The 14820-nt window shown below is 47.0% G+C and overlaps 1 protein-coding gene across 2 annotated transcripts in view; it reads right to left on the bottom strand.

Annotated features, from left to right (window-relative positions):
• LRMDA (leucine rich melanocyte differentiation associated) overlaps positions 1–14820 on the bottom strand; it is a 1094111-nt gene that overhangs the window by 509337 nt on the left and 569954 nt on the right. For both annotated transcript variants that reach the window (XM_036264919.1, XM_036264920.1), the window contains exon 3: positions 971–1097. In XM_036264919.1, the coding sequence (XP_036120812.1) occupies positions 971–1097 (127 nt within the window). The remainder of the gene's footprint in view (positions 1–970; positions 1098–14820) is intronic.

Below are 14820 nucleotides of genomic sequence, written 5' to 3'. Positions count from 1 at the left end.
CCCCGAACCTGAAATATGTCTGAAGTTGCTCAGCGCAGGGCTTGATTCAGAGCAATGCTCAGTAAAGAACAGCTGATGATGATTCATTCACTTACCCTACAAACATTTACCGAACCTCAGCTCCGTGCCAGGCGTTCTTCTAAACGTGGACTGGAGTTCACAGCACTGACAGAAGTCCCTGCCTCGCTGAGCTGGCATGAGGGGGGGGGCAGCACCCCTCCCGACAGCTCCCCGTCGGAGGAGCTGGTGCCTCAGACCTCAGCAAGGTTCCGACCCCACCTCAGCCTCGCTGTGGAGTCCGGGCAGGTCCCTGAGTCTCACCTGAGGCTGGCTGGGCCCTCGCTGACCCAAGAAGAGTCCCCTACTGGACAGGCTCTCCTAGGCCTTTCTCATCACCCTCCGACTGTAAACACCACGGAAGACGGAGTCGGCCTGGGCTTCACACCTACCATCCACCTTAGCCTCTTCCCGGCTCCTTCACCAGAAACGCTGCCCAGGCCTGCACCAGGGCCTTCCAGAAACCTCTGCGAAGGCCAAGTTTGCTCAGTAACATTACCCTCCGCTTCCCACCAGAGGTCGCCCTCCCACACAAGCCCAAGCAAACAGAACCCGGATTCGCCTTCTCGGCGGCAGTGACATTATTTTCTTTCTCTATTTTTATCTATTAAAAAGATTTCTTCACAGCCATAACTTAGATCTCTACACTAAAATGGAGCAACAGGAAGATATAATGGTGCATTTCATTTATGAATGACCTATAATAAATTACTCTGAGGTGTCCCGACTGCCAGGAGACGGAACGCTTTGTCTGCCCATGGACTGTATTTCACATACTTTAATTTAGTTGACACATAAAACTCATTTGACATTTTGCAGGTATTTGTGTGGGGCAGGGGAGGAGAGCTGGCGAGCTGGAGGGGACCACTGCGGGGCTGGCGGGAGTGGGGGCCGTGGGCAGAGCCAAGGATATTTGGTTCTTGTTGAGGGTTAAGGTATGGAGCCTGGGTAACCCTGGCAACATGAGGTCGTTCCCGAGCAGATTGTTGTCCAAGATGAGTTCCTCCAGGCTCCTGAACGCGCTCAGTCCTTCCAGTGACCTGCAATGACAAAGGCAACAGGAAAAATGATCCCGCACTAAATCAGGGAGGCCATCATGAGCTGAAATAAATATTTTAACCTTCCCTTTCAGGACTGGGAATAGTTTGGGCTTGGTGCCTGTCAGCAAAGTGAATGACAAGAATTAGTAGCGGGAGCGGGGCGGGGCGGGGGAGAGGGCCACTGGCACTCACGGCATCCTTCACGCATTGCCAGCATGAAGGATGAGGGTCACTTAGTGAGTAGCCAGGATCCAAAACAAAGGCCTTCAGATACGGCCTGCAGGATAAATTTGTCAATGTCTTGTGCCTTCAGGCACCCAGCCTCGGCTGACCCTAACCTCCATTCCCAAGATAAATAACTCTGTCACAGTTCACCTTCATTCCCTGGACACAAATTTAAGTTGTCATCCATCATTCCTGCCCAGAAATATCATACCCTCTTACAATAATAAATATAACTTCAAGTATCATTTCTTAGCGGTTCTCCTCTGCACAGTTGTAGGAAACAGCAAGGGAGGCACCTTTCTCTTCGTTCACTGCCTTTGACTGTTTTTTCTCTGCTTTTTTCTTCACTAATCACTTAATTTGCTGCTGCCCGGTGTCCCTGCGGCTGCCCCACAGGCCCTGCATTGGAGGAGCACATAATCACTCCAGTGTGAGAGGCTGCTTCTTTTTCTTTTTGTTCGGGGCGGGTAGGGGAGGCCGGGAAGGGGTTGGGGGAATTTCTGTTTCAATGCTCCTGGCTTGAAGTTACTGTTTTAATTTATGGAAAGTGGATTTCTCACTTTATTTCTGAAAGAAGTGTGGAACGCAGTGCATAGATGTCGAGGCGGTAAATAAACAGCATCTGAAGGAATTAAGTACCCAGCTCATGGAAAAAAAGTATCGGAAAAGGAAAAACAGCCTTGCTTATACACTTAGCTGAAAGTTAGCTCTTGATGTGGGTTCCGGGGTGTTGGGTGGAGGCGGCGAGGGGCAGTTGTGCGCCCGTGCTGGCTCTGGCGCTCAGACGTCAATTAAAGACAGCCACCCGGTGGGGGGACTTCCAGGGACACACACACTCCCAGCCCGGCACCTGCCAGACCCGAGCCGTGCTGAGCTTGCACAGGCTGACAGCTGATCTGCAACGCCAACCAGAGGGCAGACGCGCAGGGGATCTCCTGGCTACTCCATGAAACGTGGCGAATCAGGGAGATGTCCGCGCTGCTTATTCATCTACTGAGAGCACGCACGTTGCAGACCCGCCTGCTTGCGTGTGCAATGCTTGTACATCTGGTGCGGTCGAGAACTTCGGCAGAGTGTTTTCAAGGCCTCAATATCTCCCTGCAGGACCTCTGCCAAGAGGACTCCAAAACCGAGTCAGTACTTGGAAGGTGTAGCATGCATTGCAAATAAGTAATTAAAGCCCAGACTCCACTGGCCCAGAGCTCCACCAGCAGGTCCCTCTTCCGCCTGACCCTCAGGTGGACCCACTCAGGGCCCAGCACCCAGACCACGTGCCCTCCTGCAGCCAACACCACCTGTGCCAGAGCAGGAGGGCCAGGCCAAATTTTGGGTTAAGGGTCAGTGGGGTCATCATGTTTCATTTCTTCCTCTTCCTCTCTCACGGTCCTCACGTTTCAGAGAGGAATACACAACTTCCACACCTGTAGTCAGGAAGCTCTGGAATCTTCCACCAGCTCCACGCTTTACTTGCAGTGTGACTTGGGCCCCATCACTAGCCCACCTGAACAGCCTTGTTCTGTGTCCATTCCAGCTCAGAGTAGCTTATGAAGAATAAGTGAAAGAAGATTAAGAAGTTACATTTCTTTCTTTTTTCTTCCTCCTTTCACTCTGGTTTTTCTGGAGGCGCTGACTGGGCCAGGTGGGGCAGGCTGTTTGACGGCAGAGGGCGGGCGGGTAAACAAGGCGCACAGGTGCGCCAGCCTGGCTGCTGCAGGGAGACCCACCTTTCCCCAAGCCCCTTTCTCCACGGAGGTCACGAGTGACGAGCCACAAGTGCTTTCCAGAGTGAGGCTCTGTTGGCCACGGGGAGCTGAGGCCTAGCAGCAGGGCCTCTGATGGACGGCTACTCAGTCGTCTGTGCGCCGGCATCAGTCCTCGGTCTTGGTCAGAGGCAGCATCCAAACAGGTGCTGTTCCGAGTTGTGTAATGCAAATATAATACTCATATCATGAGAATCAGCAAACAGTTGGCAACTGGCAAGCAGAAGGAAGCTCCCTTCCAAAAGTGCTTCAGGGGAGGCATAAAACAAACGACATAGCATGAGAAGGGACAAAGCCGGGAACACTAGAGGGAGTGCCCACAGAGACCGCCTTCCTCTCCGGACAGCTCGGGCAGAGCTCACCACGGCTTCTGGAGGGAGGCTTCAGAGAGGAGTTGGGGCACCCCGGCTCAAATCCCCAGCACCTGTCTGGTTGTGAGAGTCCTTTTTCCATTTATTGTTATCAGTTGCTCAATTAAAAGGGATCCATGTTTCGTGGGGGTTGCTAATTAATAAGTCATGTCATCAGTGTGGTGTGCACTCGATGATTTAATTAGCTAAATTCAGAGCTGAGAATCTGGGGACAGGAGGCAGAGAGCATACTGAAGGGTAAAACTGGAGGGGACAGCATTTCTGGGGCTCAGGTAGCATGTGGGGATCAGTAAACAAACACCTGGAAGATGGATTTATTTTTTACTTTTTGAAAAGTGTACTTTTGTTGTTGTACTGGTGGTTTTTTTTCCAGGAAGGAGCAGGGAAAAGAAATTATTTGCATCAGTTATTGAGTCCATCCCCCTTTACACACGCTGCTGGCCAATAGGTATGTGCTGTTAATAAAATGACAAGGCAAAGTCTTCAGGGAGCCATGCATTTATGCTGTGTAATGGGACAGGCACAGTAGCTACAAGGAATAGCGGACAGGACTGTGATTTCTCTGCTCTAACCTTGTGTGTGGACAGCAAAATGTACCCAGACCCATAAGCCCAGGTGGCTGTCACTCCAGAGTCACTCACCAGCCAGGGGCTGGAAGAGGAGGCTTCAGCCTCTACTTGGGCACAGCCAGTGAGAGAGAGAGCTTCCCAGCCCAACCAAGAGACGCCAAGGGCCGGCAGGGAGACCAGACCCATGTGCCGTCTGATCTGTGTGGCAGGTGATTTGCTCTGGAAATCAAATCAGCACCTCGGAAGCTCATTGCAGGCTGTGCCTCCCGCCCATCAGCAGAAAGCGGTCCACTGCCTCATCCACAGGGGCCCCTCAGTTGCTCAGGGGCAGGGTTCTGGCTGGGCCCCCGCAGGAGCCACTGACGGCTGGGAGAGTTCCAGTGCCTTTTCCAAAGTCATAGCAAAACGACAAAACATCACAATGCATTCAGCTCCAGCAGATTCAAACAGGAAGAACTTTTAAGTTTCCACTGTAATTAACCCTATCCTCGTTAAGATAATTATGATCAAGCTTCCTGTCACAGTTAATATCCCAGCATCATTGCCCGTGGCTCACACTCTGCCCTCATTAGCTTATAAAAACAGCGGCAATAAATAGGCGGCAGGCGCCCTTCCCAAGCTAGGCCACTGGCTGCGAGGGACCTCGGGCAGGGAGTGGGACCCACAAAAGGGCTACCCCTTGAACCCCAATCCCTTTTGCTCCTGTGTGGGCACACACTCGGCGGCCTTCATGCTTTTTCCAAAAGTTAGCCACTTGTCAGAACAGGGAAGGCGAAGGGCCAGGACCAGAGCACGGCCAGTAGATTTGGGGCAGGGGAGCGGCTAATATGTAGCTATTAGCCCTTCCTGTCCTTTACCTGGCAAAAATCCATCCAGGAAAATCACCAGAGGGCACTTCCAGAACCCCTGGTTCAAGATCTGCCAACCTCATCCTGGAGTATAGGCTGTGGTAAGAATTAGATCCTCTGTCCTGAGCTCCCAGCCCTTACCAGGAGCGACACTTCTGCCTGGCGTGAGCTGGGCGGGGACAGGAGACAGCTAACCACGGACCTGAAGAAAGACACGTGTCTGCGGTTGGCCTCAAATCCAGAACCAAAGGTTAGGATATTTTCAAACCACTTAAGAAAATGAGATCTCCACTACGATCCCTCACCTTGTTCCTTCACTATATCTACCTAAGTATCCACAGATACATTTTTAGATATCTTTTTCCTTTATTGATTTTTTTTTTTAGAGAGAGAAGAAGTGAGAGGGAGAGAGATAGAAACATCGATGAGAGAGAACATCAACTGGCCACCTCCTGCACACCCCACACTGGGGATCAGGCCGGCAACCTGGGCACGTGCCCGGACCGGAAATGGAACCGGAGACCTCCTGGTGCATGGGTCGACGCTCAACCGCTGAGCCACACTGGCCGGACTCCACAGATAGATTTTTTAACAGAAAATGGGGAGGCCACAAAAATTCTGGAGGATGTAACCCATATGTCTGATGTCCACAATGGCTAGTCCACAGGGACTTTCTGGCTGATTTCTGTCTGCCCAGCTCCAACAAAACAAGGGATCTCAGTGCAACTTCCATAAGACTTGGAGAATTGGCAAATGTGCAGTGAGGGCTCAGTCCCTCTTTGCCAACTGACTGTCCCTCAGCCATACACCTGCCAGTTGCTGGGAGAAAAGCTGCCAAGAGAATCCCCAGGGCAGGACAAGCGGGCCTCAGGGTGACCGGCCAGGAGCTGCAAAGGCAATCCCTGAATTGCATTCGTTCAGAGGCCGGAATGCCCCCTTCCTTTACCCTGGGGCCAAGTGTCGCAGAACAGGCAGAGGAACATTCAGTGAGCTGCCCTCGGGCACCAGTACCTGTGAGTAAACTCGTTACATATGCATCCTTACCAGTTGGTAAATAGCTGCACCTCTGAGTACCTGGAATGGCCCTCACTATTACCCTGGCCACTCCCCAGAGCCCCGAGGCCTTTCCACAATTCAGCAACTAGGTGGTTAATGCCCCACATGATGGGGGCTCCAGGGACCCTGCTCTAGCCAGGATCTTTCTAATTGGGTAGTGCAGTGGTTAAATAATTTAAACATCATCCTTGAGAGAAAAATATAGTAACTTGTACCCTCTGACTCTCCCACCGTGCCAAGCACTGTGCCTGGTGCTCAGCAGGTCCTTGGGAAATGTTTGCGAACTGACCGTCGACAGAGGCCGTGAGGCCACGACCACACGGCAGGCCAGGACAGCAGCACAGGGCCACGCGTGGGAACGCAGAAGGACAGGAGAGGAGAGGAGAGCTGTGGCATGACCGCCCCTGCTCCAGCAAGCGGCCCAGCGCAGCAGAGGGGCTGGTCCGCTGTTAGAAAGGCCAGTCCTCTTACGCCACGAGAGGTGTGCTTCCTCTCTGTCACCAAGCTCTCCTTCTACTCTATGTAAATGCATATACATGTAGCAATATACTATGTGTAGTAATACATTATAGCATATTACCATGGAGTGCATCATATGTACTGTTGGCTCTCCATATTTTTCTGTCATTCAGGTCACATAGCCAGGGATATATGTACAAATAACAGTAACAATCATCATCATCATCATCATCAACTAGTCTATATGGTAACACTATTAATAAGGGCTGGAAGTGTCTTTTAAAAATAAAATGATATAGAAAAGGCTCTGGGCGACGTAAGAGTGTACCCTAGTGTATGCTGACAGGGTATCACATGGAATTTGTCAAAGTCACCCCCAAAGCCCTATTGGTGCCCTGGCAGAATGGACAATTCCCGAGCTACGAAGAATAAAATTCAACACTGGCATAAGAGAGCTGAATACAAGTGATTTGAAAGGGTAGGTCCATTATTCAAACGTTGGAGTCATACTTTTATAAACTTGTCTGTGAAACTCTGGTCGGATTACCCTCTGCGGAGCTGGCCTGCGCCTGCGCAATCAGTGGCTCGCACCCTTCCTGATGCCACGGCCCTTTGAGGCGGTTCCTCAGGTTGTGCTGACCTCCAACCATAAAATTATTTTCGTTGCTACTTCATAACTGTAATTTTGCTGCTGTTATGTCTTAGGCGACCCCTGTGAAAAGGTCGTTCGATCCCCAAAGGGGTCGCGACCCACAGGTTGAGAACCGCTGCCTTAAGACAATGTGCATCATGCATCTGACCACGTTACCCTTTTCACTTTTGCTTCCAGTGAGCTCAGAGCCAAACTATGACCCAAATGTAAAAATGTCTCTATATCTGCTTTTTAACTTCACTGTTGAGGCTTATAATAGTTTATAGCCTTGGTATTTCACTTATCTACATACTGGTTTTGTTTTATTAACTCTAATAAGCTAGCTCAAATCCTTTGTAGAATGAGAGAGTATACATATTAATTTAATATACCATAGATTCTCAAACAGGCAGTTTCTGTACAGTAAGGACACGTTCTGTGCGACCAGCTATTTATGTGGCTAGTTGACTAGGAATAAAGATATATATTGTATCCAGATTTCAAAATGGTTTTGAAAAGATTTCTAATGATATTCTTATGACAAGAGAGCAAAAAGTGGGCTAGAAAATGACTCCTTTAGGTAGTATCATAACTGGTTCAAAAATAAACCTGAAGAACATTAGTAAGTGGCTCAGCTTGCAATGAGGGAAGGTCCTGGGACTGTGGTCCTGGTTTTGCTAATACCGTATTAAGGCCCTGTTGGCCACGCGCGTGAAGGCAGGACCCTGGAAAGATATCCAGGAGAACAACAGTAGATACAAAATGATCCTGTTGGAATCAACCCATTCTTTCAGCCCAACAAGATGATATTTCAGTGTCTAATGTAAAAACTTAAATGCAGATTTAAAGTTCCACTACCTGAAAATACCCATTTAAAGAAAAAATTAAAAGACAAATAAAAATTGGGGAAAGTATTTGCAATCTCTCTGATAGTCTAAGGTTTAACATCTTTAATATGAAAGAAGCTTTTGAAAATCATTAAGGAAAACCTGAAAACCCTAAGCAAAAATGATCAAAAGACGTGGTCAGAAAATACACAAGAGATAAATATGGTCAATAATGAAAAAGTGGGGTAAAATTTCAGCTTCACTGGGAATCTAAAATATTCAGAATAAACAAGATATTTTCACTTAACTAACAAATACACTGTTTTCTGAAATCTTAACATAGTCTTGTCAAAAGTTCAAGGTAATAGATTAATATAATGTTAATGGGAAGTGAAATTGATATAACCATTTTAGATGGCAATTTAATTAAAAGCATTAAAAATTATCACCTTTTTAATCCAGAAATTCTAAAAAGTTATTCAATAAATATCAAAGAAGTGTGCATGTTTAAGTATGTTCACCACAGCATTATTTATAGTAAATTGTAAACAAGCCTAAATTCCCAATGATAGAGGAATGATTGACTATAGTTTAAATATCTGTATGATGAAATACCATGCAGCAATTAAAAATGATAGTGTAGATGGATGTCTACTGATCGGTAAATTGTCATGCTGTCCAAGCACCTAGAATTAGGTTATAATACACACAGTACACACACTACAATCTCATGCATGGAAATTAAAAGGCATCTGTGTGATCCCCTCCATTCTCCACACAAGTTTTAATCTGTACCATGTCTTCCACGGTGATGGTTAGAAGTCATTAAAGTAGCCTTTGTTATAACATACCATCTTGTACATAGTGACTTGATGACAATTCTGTACACACATACACAAATACTCTTTAAGGTGTATATAAACATACATCTCTACATATTTATCTATAATCCAAGATATACACCTCTATCCCCTGAGTAATGGCTTTATAGGGTGTGTTTTTTTCTCTTTCACAGTTTTCACTAATTACTAGATTTTCTATCATGAATAAGCATTTTATGATCAGGAAAAATTCCATTAAATATTACTTTTAATTAAAAGAAAGCAACTCCCCAAACACAAGATGATGAGCCTTGGACAAAGAGCAGTGGGTGTGAAGAGGGCTTTGTATGAATCACTAGAACGGGGCTGCCACCACAAAAGCTAACCTGATCCTCATCCACTCTACTGGGCCCCGAGTAACTCTACCCGGAGCTTCATTTCAATCCTGGTGGCCAGACTCAAAGGAGCATCAGCACTCACAAACACTACCCAAGGAGAACCACCAGGCAGTCAAGGGTGTAAGAAATGTGATGGAGACAGTCAACATTATCTAACCAGGAGCAGAGGATGCTTAGTTGCCTCAAAGTACTAGGTCTATGGCATTCTGGAAGGCAGAATGATAAACATATAGGAGGACAATTATGTAAGTTGTGGGGAGAGGTCTTGAATCAATTTTTAAACTGGCAAAAATTGAGAACTATTTGACAAAGGAGTGAGCTGCCTTATGAGTCACTATATGCATTTGATCAGAGACTAGAGACCTGGAGAATGTTTAGAGGGAATTATTGCAGAGTAGAAGATTCAGTGACCTCTAATATTCTCTCCAGATACTGTGTTATCTGACTGGAGCGCCTTAGTCTAGACCACAGTTTACAAGGGCTGCCAAGAGCTGCTTCTTCCTGCCAGAGGGCCCCTGAGGACTCAGCCTGGGGACGAGGGCAGCAGAGACTTCTCGCTCAGTCATTCCCCAATACACTAAACTCTGTACCTTCTTCTGATCTTCTAGCTGGGACCGTGCAAGGCCTCTTCAGTGCTTCCCTAACTTTGGGGACATCCCCATAATTAAAACAGCACAGGTCAACACATTGGCTTCTTATACCCTGTAAACGAAGAGGTCAAAGCCATACTCTGTTTGTGTAAAACATGCTCTATGGTGATCTTATGTGCAAACTCATAGACTTTGAATCCCAGGGAAATTTTAGGGACTCCAGCTTCCACTTCACAAAGGTGACTGATGCTTGGAGAAGTCAGGTGCCTTATCTGAGACCATACATAGTAACCAAGCCACATCTAGAACATTTGGACACAGAGTGCAGTGTTTCCTCAATGATATGATGCTAACCTACCTCTAAATAATTTCTAGTTGAGGTGTAAAAATGAACACTCACCATCGTCACATCTTTTATCCAAATACTCTGCATAGCTATCGAGGACACAAATTATATGTCCTCAATTTTAATGATCAACTTAGATGGTCTTTCAATCTATATTCCCTTTCTAACTCTCTTAGAATAATGCCCTGAAGAACTAGTTCTTATAGTTTTGTTTTGTTTTGTTTTTTTAATGTGGTTCTCATGAGGTTAACTATTCATTAGGTAGAGCAGGGTTGAAATTTACCAGTAATGGTCCCCTTGGTCTCTACCTTTATTGCTCATTCCTTCATTCATTCATTCACTGCCAACTCTGTGCCCAGTACTTTGCTGGTCTCTGGAGCTATGAAGACAACTGTGGCATGGTCCTCTGCTGTTAAGTAATAGTTACAAACAGGGAAGCAGTTACCAGGTCATGAAGGGTAATAGGTTAGACTGGGATGCTGGGCACTTGCTCTGAGGAGCAGGGGTTAGAGGAGGCTTCAAAGAGGGGATGGGTTTGAGCTAAGTTTCAGTTCAATTGAATTCTAACCTTTTGAGCATCTACTTATGTTTACGCACAATTTGGTGGTGAAGGAAGATAAGAAGAGTGACTTGATCCTGGCACTCAAGTAATCGGCCTTTGTGAAAGCGAACTCAGGCCCAGAAAGCATGGATGTGGTGTATGTGGTATCCACTTCCAGAGCACGTGCATCTGGGGATCTGAAAGATGCCCAAGTCACGGCTTCCGCTCCCCGTGGGCTTGTTGTCTACAGGAAGAGAGAATGAAGTTGGACTTGACACAGGAAGAATCATACAAGATAGCCTATTATTAAGAAGTGTGAGCAAGACGGACTCTCAGAAAAAGAAAGAAAGAAAGAAAGAAAGAAAGAAAGAAAGAAAGAAAGAAAAATGAGGGCTGTGGGGTCATCTTTCGGCCCAGCCTCCTGTGTTTGTCCTGAAGTTATTACAGTGAGTGAGTCCCTAAGGACAGAGGTGGGAAACTGGGTACCCTTCCCACAAACATGCTAGATGCCTCCACATCTCACCTCCATCACTCTGCCCCTGTGGCTGTCCTCCTGTCCTGTTTTCTCAGCGAATCTTTCCTGCATTTTTCCCACCCTGGTGACAGGGCCTGGTTCTGGGCTTTGACTATGTCTCTACAATTATTTTGATTCACGGCTTGAGATTTTACAAAACCACACATGTGCACATGGAGCCAGTGGCCTCGGGATCCTGTTTGTTTTTAAGAGTCTAAAGAGTGAGTTTGTTTGGTGGGTTCTATAAAAGGAGGTTTTCTTTACTGGGGAGATGGAAGGGAGCGGACATGGTGTGCTGCCGCCGCGGTATGCGTGCATCGCCGTGGGGCGGAACTCAGCGCCTGGCGGGGGCTCCTGCAGCCATTGGCAAACAGACGCTGGGCCAAGAGCACGGCTCTTCCACCTCATGGACTGTTTGCTTGAAAGATAACAGTGTCTCTTCCACACGAGCCTTTCACCACCCTCCATAAAGGGAATTTTTAATTCAACAGATGGTGTCTACTCATTGCAAGCCAACCAGAAAGGAGACATTTACATGGCTGGGCCTCAAGGCCCAAGGGACCCTGAGGGGCCCTAATCAAATACTTGCCCAAAGACCAGCTCCCCATGGGGAGGGCCCCCTGGAATGGAATCAGGCCAGGAAAACCAGCAAAACGTGCCAACGGCTGAGTCTGTGAGGTCCCAGTTGGCTGAAAAAGGTGAAAACATGTTTTCTGGCCCACACTACAAGATAGCTTTATATCTCCTGCAGGGAAGAAGGCCTGGCAGATATGGTGACCTCCAAAGTGTTTGCTGTTGGGGGCATTTTTCTCCTTCCAGAACAGCCCTGGTTCTGTGCTTTGGGAAACCTTTCACAGGGCAACTCTGTCGGGCTGCAGTGCACTTCACGGAATGGCACATTCTGGGCCCTGAGGACCAACACCTAACAGAAGTAACCATGGTCGGGACATCAAACAATTCCAGATGTACGGTGTGATAAATAAGAGATTTTCCCAGGGCTAGATGAAGGTTCTTTCATCTTCATCTGCTTCTCTGTTTATCTGATTGATGCTCTTGGGGGCAGAACGTCATGGTGGTGTTTTCACAAGGAATGTGGTGTTCTGATGGGGACCATCTTGTCAACTTGAAGTGAAACACAAATGCAGTGAGTAGACACACAAAGTAAGAATGCTGAACTTGGGGGCACGAGCTCTGTTTTCAAGCCTTGATGGGCTGAGAGACCTTGGAAAAATAACACCTCTAAGGTTTAATTTTCTAATCTATCTACTCTAATAGCAGAACAATCCCTGACCAGTGCACTTTGCAGACACTGGAATGGGGATGGCATGAGCTAAGGTATGTGAAAAAATACCTAGATAAATATAAAGATTGTTAATATTTGAATATTTTTTAAAACAAAAATGTGCATATTTTATTTTCAAAAGAGGTAACTGATGATCTCAGAAAAGAGATCAAGTAGCTAAAAGTACAAGAGAGATACTACTAAGCATTCAGATTTATCTGATAACATGCAGAAATGGCAGCTTAAGAGACCCTCTGTCTGAAGAATGACCAGGGAGAACCGTGGTCACTACCTTCCTGAGATGCTTCGGTCCAATCCTTGTCCTGCTCTAGGCTTTACTTTACTTTTTTTGTAAATTGTGGAGGCTGGACTCAATTATTTTACAAGTTTCTTCCTTTTTATGATTCTCTGCTCTAAAGTGGGTTATGGGAGAAAAATTGCCACACGAATCCAATGTGTTATCATTGCCTCCGTCATGACACCATTCCATAAGAAGTTCAGCATAAATGTGGGCCATCCCAGCCTTCATATGGCCAATAATACGGGGTCAGAGGGCAGGTGTGGGGAAGAATTTCAAGTCTCCAGTATGAAATATGATTAATAAAGACCTGGGAAGAAAAAGTTGGGAAAGAAAAAGCTCTCTCCCACCTCCCATGTTTCTTCAAACCTTTCATCCTAGACTAGGGAGTGACAGGCAAAGTGACACAGTGCTCAGAGGGCAAACGATAAATGTTTGATGAATTAGCCATCGGTAGGGAAGTGATGGGCTTTGTAGTGCATAATGGCCACGCTGCCTTTCCATGCCGATCGCCTGCCAAGATAAGGAGCAATAATGAATGGAACTTGAGATGCCCTGGACAGAGCAGTTTTAATTTGACTGGTTTTAATAAAATTAACTTTCAAAAGAAGAATAAGATGGCAGAACGAAGCGGCTAGCGATGTGCAGACCCCGGGAAGCCTGGGAATCACACACATCCCACGTGGAAACTAACCACTGGCTTTTCCACTTACTGTGCTGGTCAAGTCAGCAGAGAAGAACGCTCTGTTTCTCTCCATCTGTGAGTCATTGAAAACCCTCTCTGTGCCCAGTATTGCACAGAGACACTTGAGATATGGAAATACTAAATGGCCAGGCTAAATGGAAAAGTACCCTAATAAGCACAGAATGGATCATTCATTCATTCATTCATTCCTCCTAAAGGAAATGTTTCCTGAGCATCCCCTACCCAGGCCTCCAGTGAGTGAAACAGGCCTGCTCCCACCATGGAGCCTGCTGAATGAGGCTTCTAGACAGCGAAGTAGGGAATACCCTCCTTTGCCCAAGAAGTTCCTACCCTGCTAGGTGCACATCGCCCCCTACAGCTGATTTTCCACTTCCATACCCACTCCCTGACTTTGTTCTCCTGGCCCTACATTTGTGTACGGCTTCACGGAGTGTCCTCGATAATGTCCATCAGAACAGCCCATTCCTCGTGAAAACACCACAGTGACACCTACTGCCGAGAGCAGTGATCACAGAACCGGAGGGGAGGAGAGTCTCAGTCCAGTTGTAGGAAGACTCTGGCTGTGCCTGTGACTCAATGACCTTGTGGATCTTGTGTTTTCATTCACACACAAGACTTAAGGTTGGAGCAGAGGATTTGCTCCACCTTTTGACTAACATGTATTTGGGGCCTTATATGGATCACACAGTCTGACAGGCCTGAGAGGATAAATGTGGCTAAGACGTCGCGCTGTCCTCAAGAGCACGAGCCCACTAAACAAGTGCTGGAATGCACAGCCGAAACCCAGTGACGCCAGGGCTCCTCCGTCTCCATGTGACCACGAAAGATACCTAGGATCCCTTCGAACAGCCACATGCCCCAAGATTAGGGTCTTGCCCTCCATTTTTCTCTGACTTTTAAGACAAAGTACAGAATTACAAAGAAGTTTGGTTATCCAAGCCTTCTAGTGGTTACCTTCCATGACACCATGCCGTTCCCTGGAGTTAGGAGGAAGAATCCTATGCAAAAGGCACTGTTTGAAGTGCCATGTCTCTAGCTCCTTCCTCTGAGGGTACACATTTTTCCATGGCTGCGACAGGAAAGTCACTCATTACTAAACAGCTCAGCAAGCTCACAGTGTTTGGGAATATAAAGTTTTATGAGCAGGTCTCTCCTCTGTGTGGGTGAGAAAGTGAGTGAGAGAGAAAGCCGGAGAGCCTGGCTCAAAAGTGCAGGCTGAAGGATAGGCTGCCGCACAAGATTTGCAGCTCTTCGTGGTAGGAGGTTAACATTCTCACATGTCATTAGGTCTGCTGGCTCTCCTGATGGTTCATTGAAGCAGGCAGCAAATTATTCCCTCATGCTGCAGAGGACAGCACACTTCAAAGCAAGGGAACTCAGGTCAGGACAGGCCTCCAGTGGATTAATGACTTGGGATCACCAGGGATTGTCTATAGGTAAGAAAAGGCCTGAAGCTTTTGACAAAGCTAAGTTTTTGATCC

This window comes from Molossus molossus, unplaced genomic scaffold, assembly GCF_014108415.1.
Source record: "Molossus molossus isolate mMolMol1 unplaced genomic scaffold, mMolMol1.p scaffold_m16_p_17, whole genome shotgun sequence".
In the NCBI taxonomy this organism is placed as follows: Eukaryota; Metazoa; Chordata; class Mammalia; order Chiroptera; family Molossidae; genus Molossus; species Molossus molossus.
The sequence above is the reverse complement of the archived record's forward strand: the minus strand, read 5'-3'. Positions and strand labels throughout refer to the sequence as shown.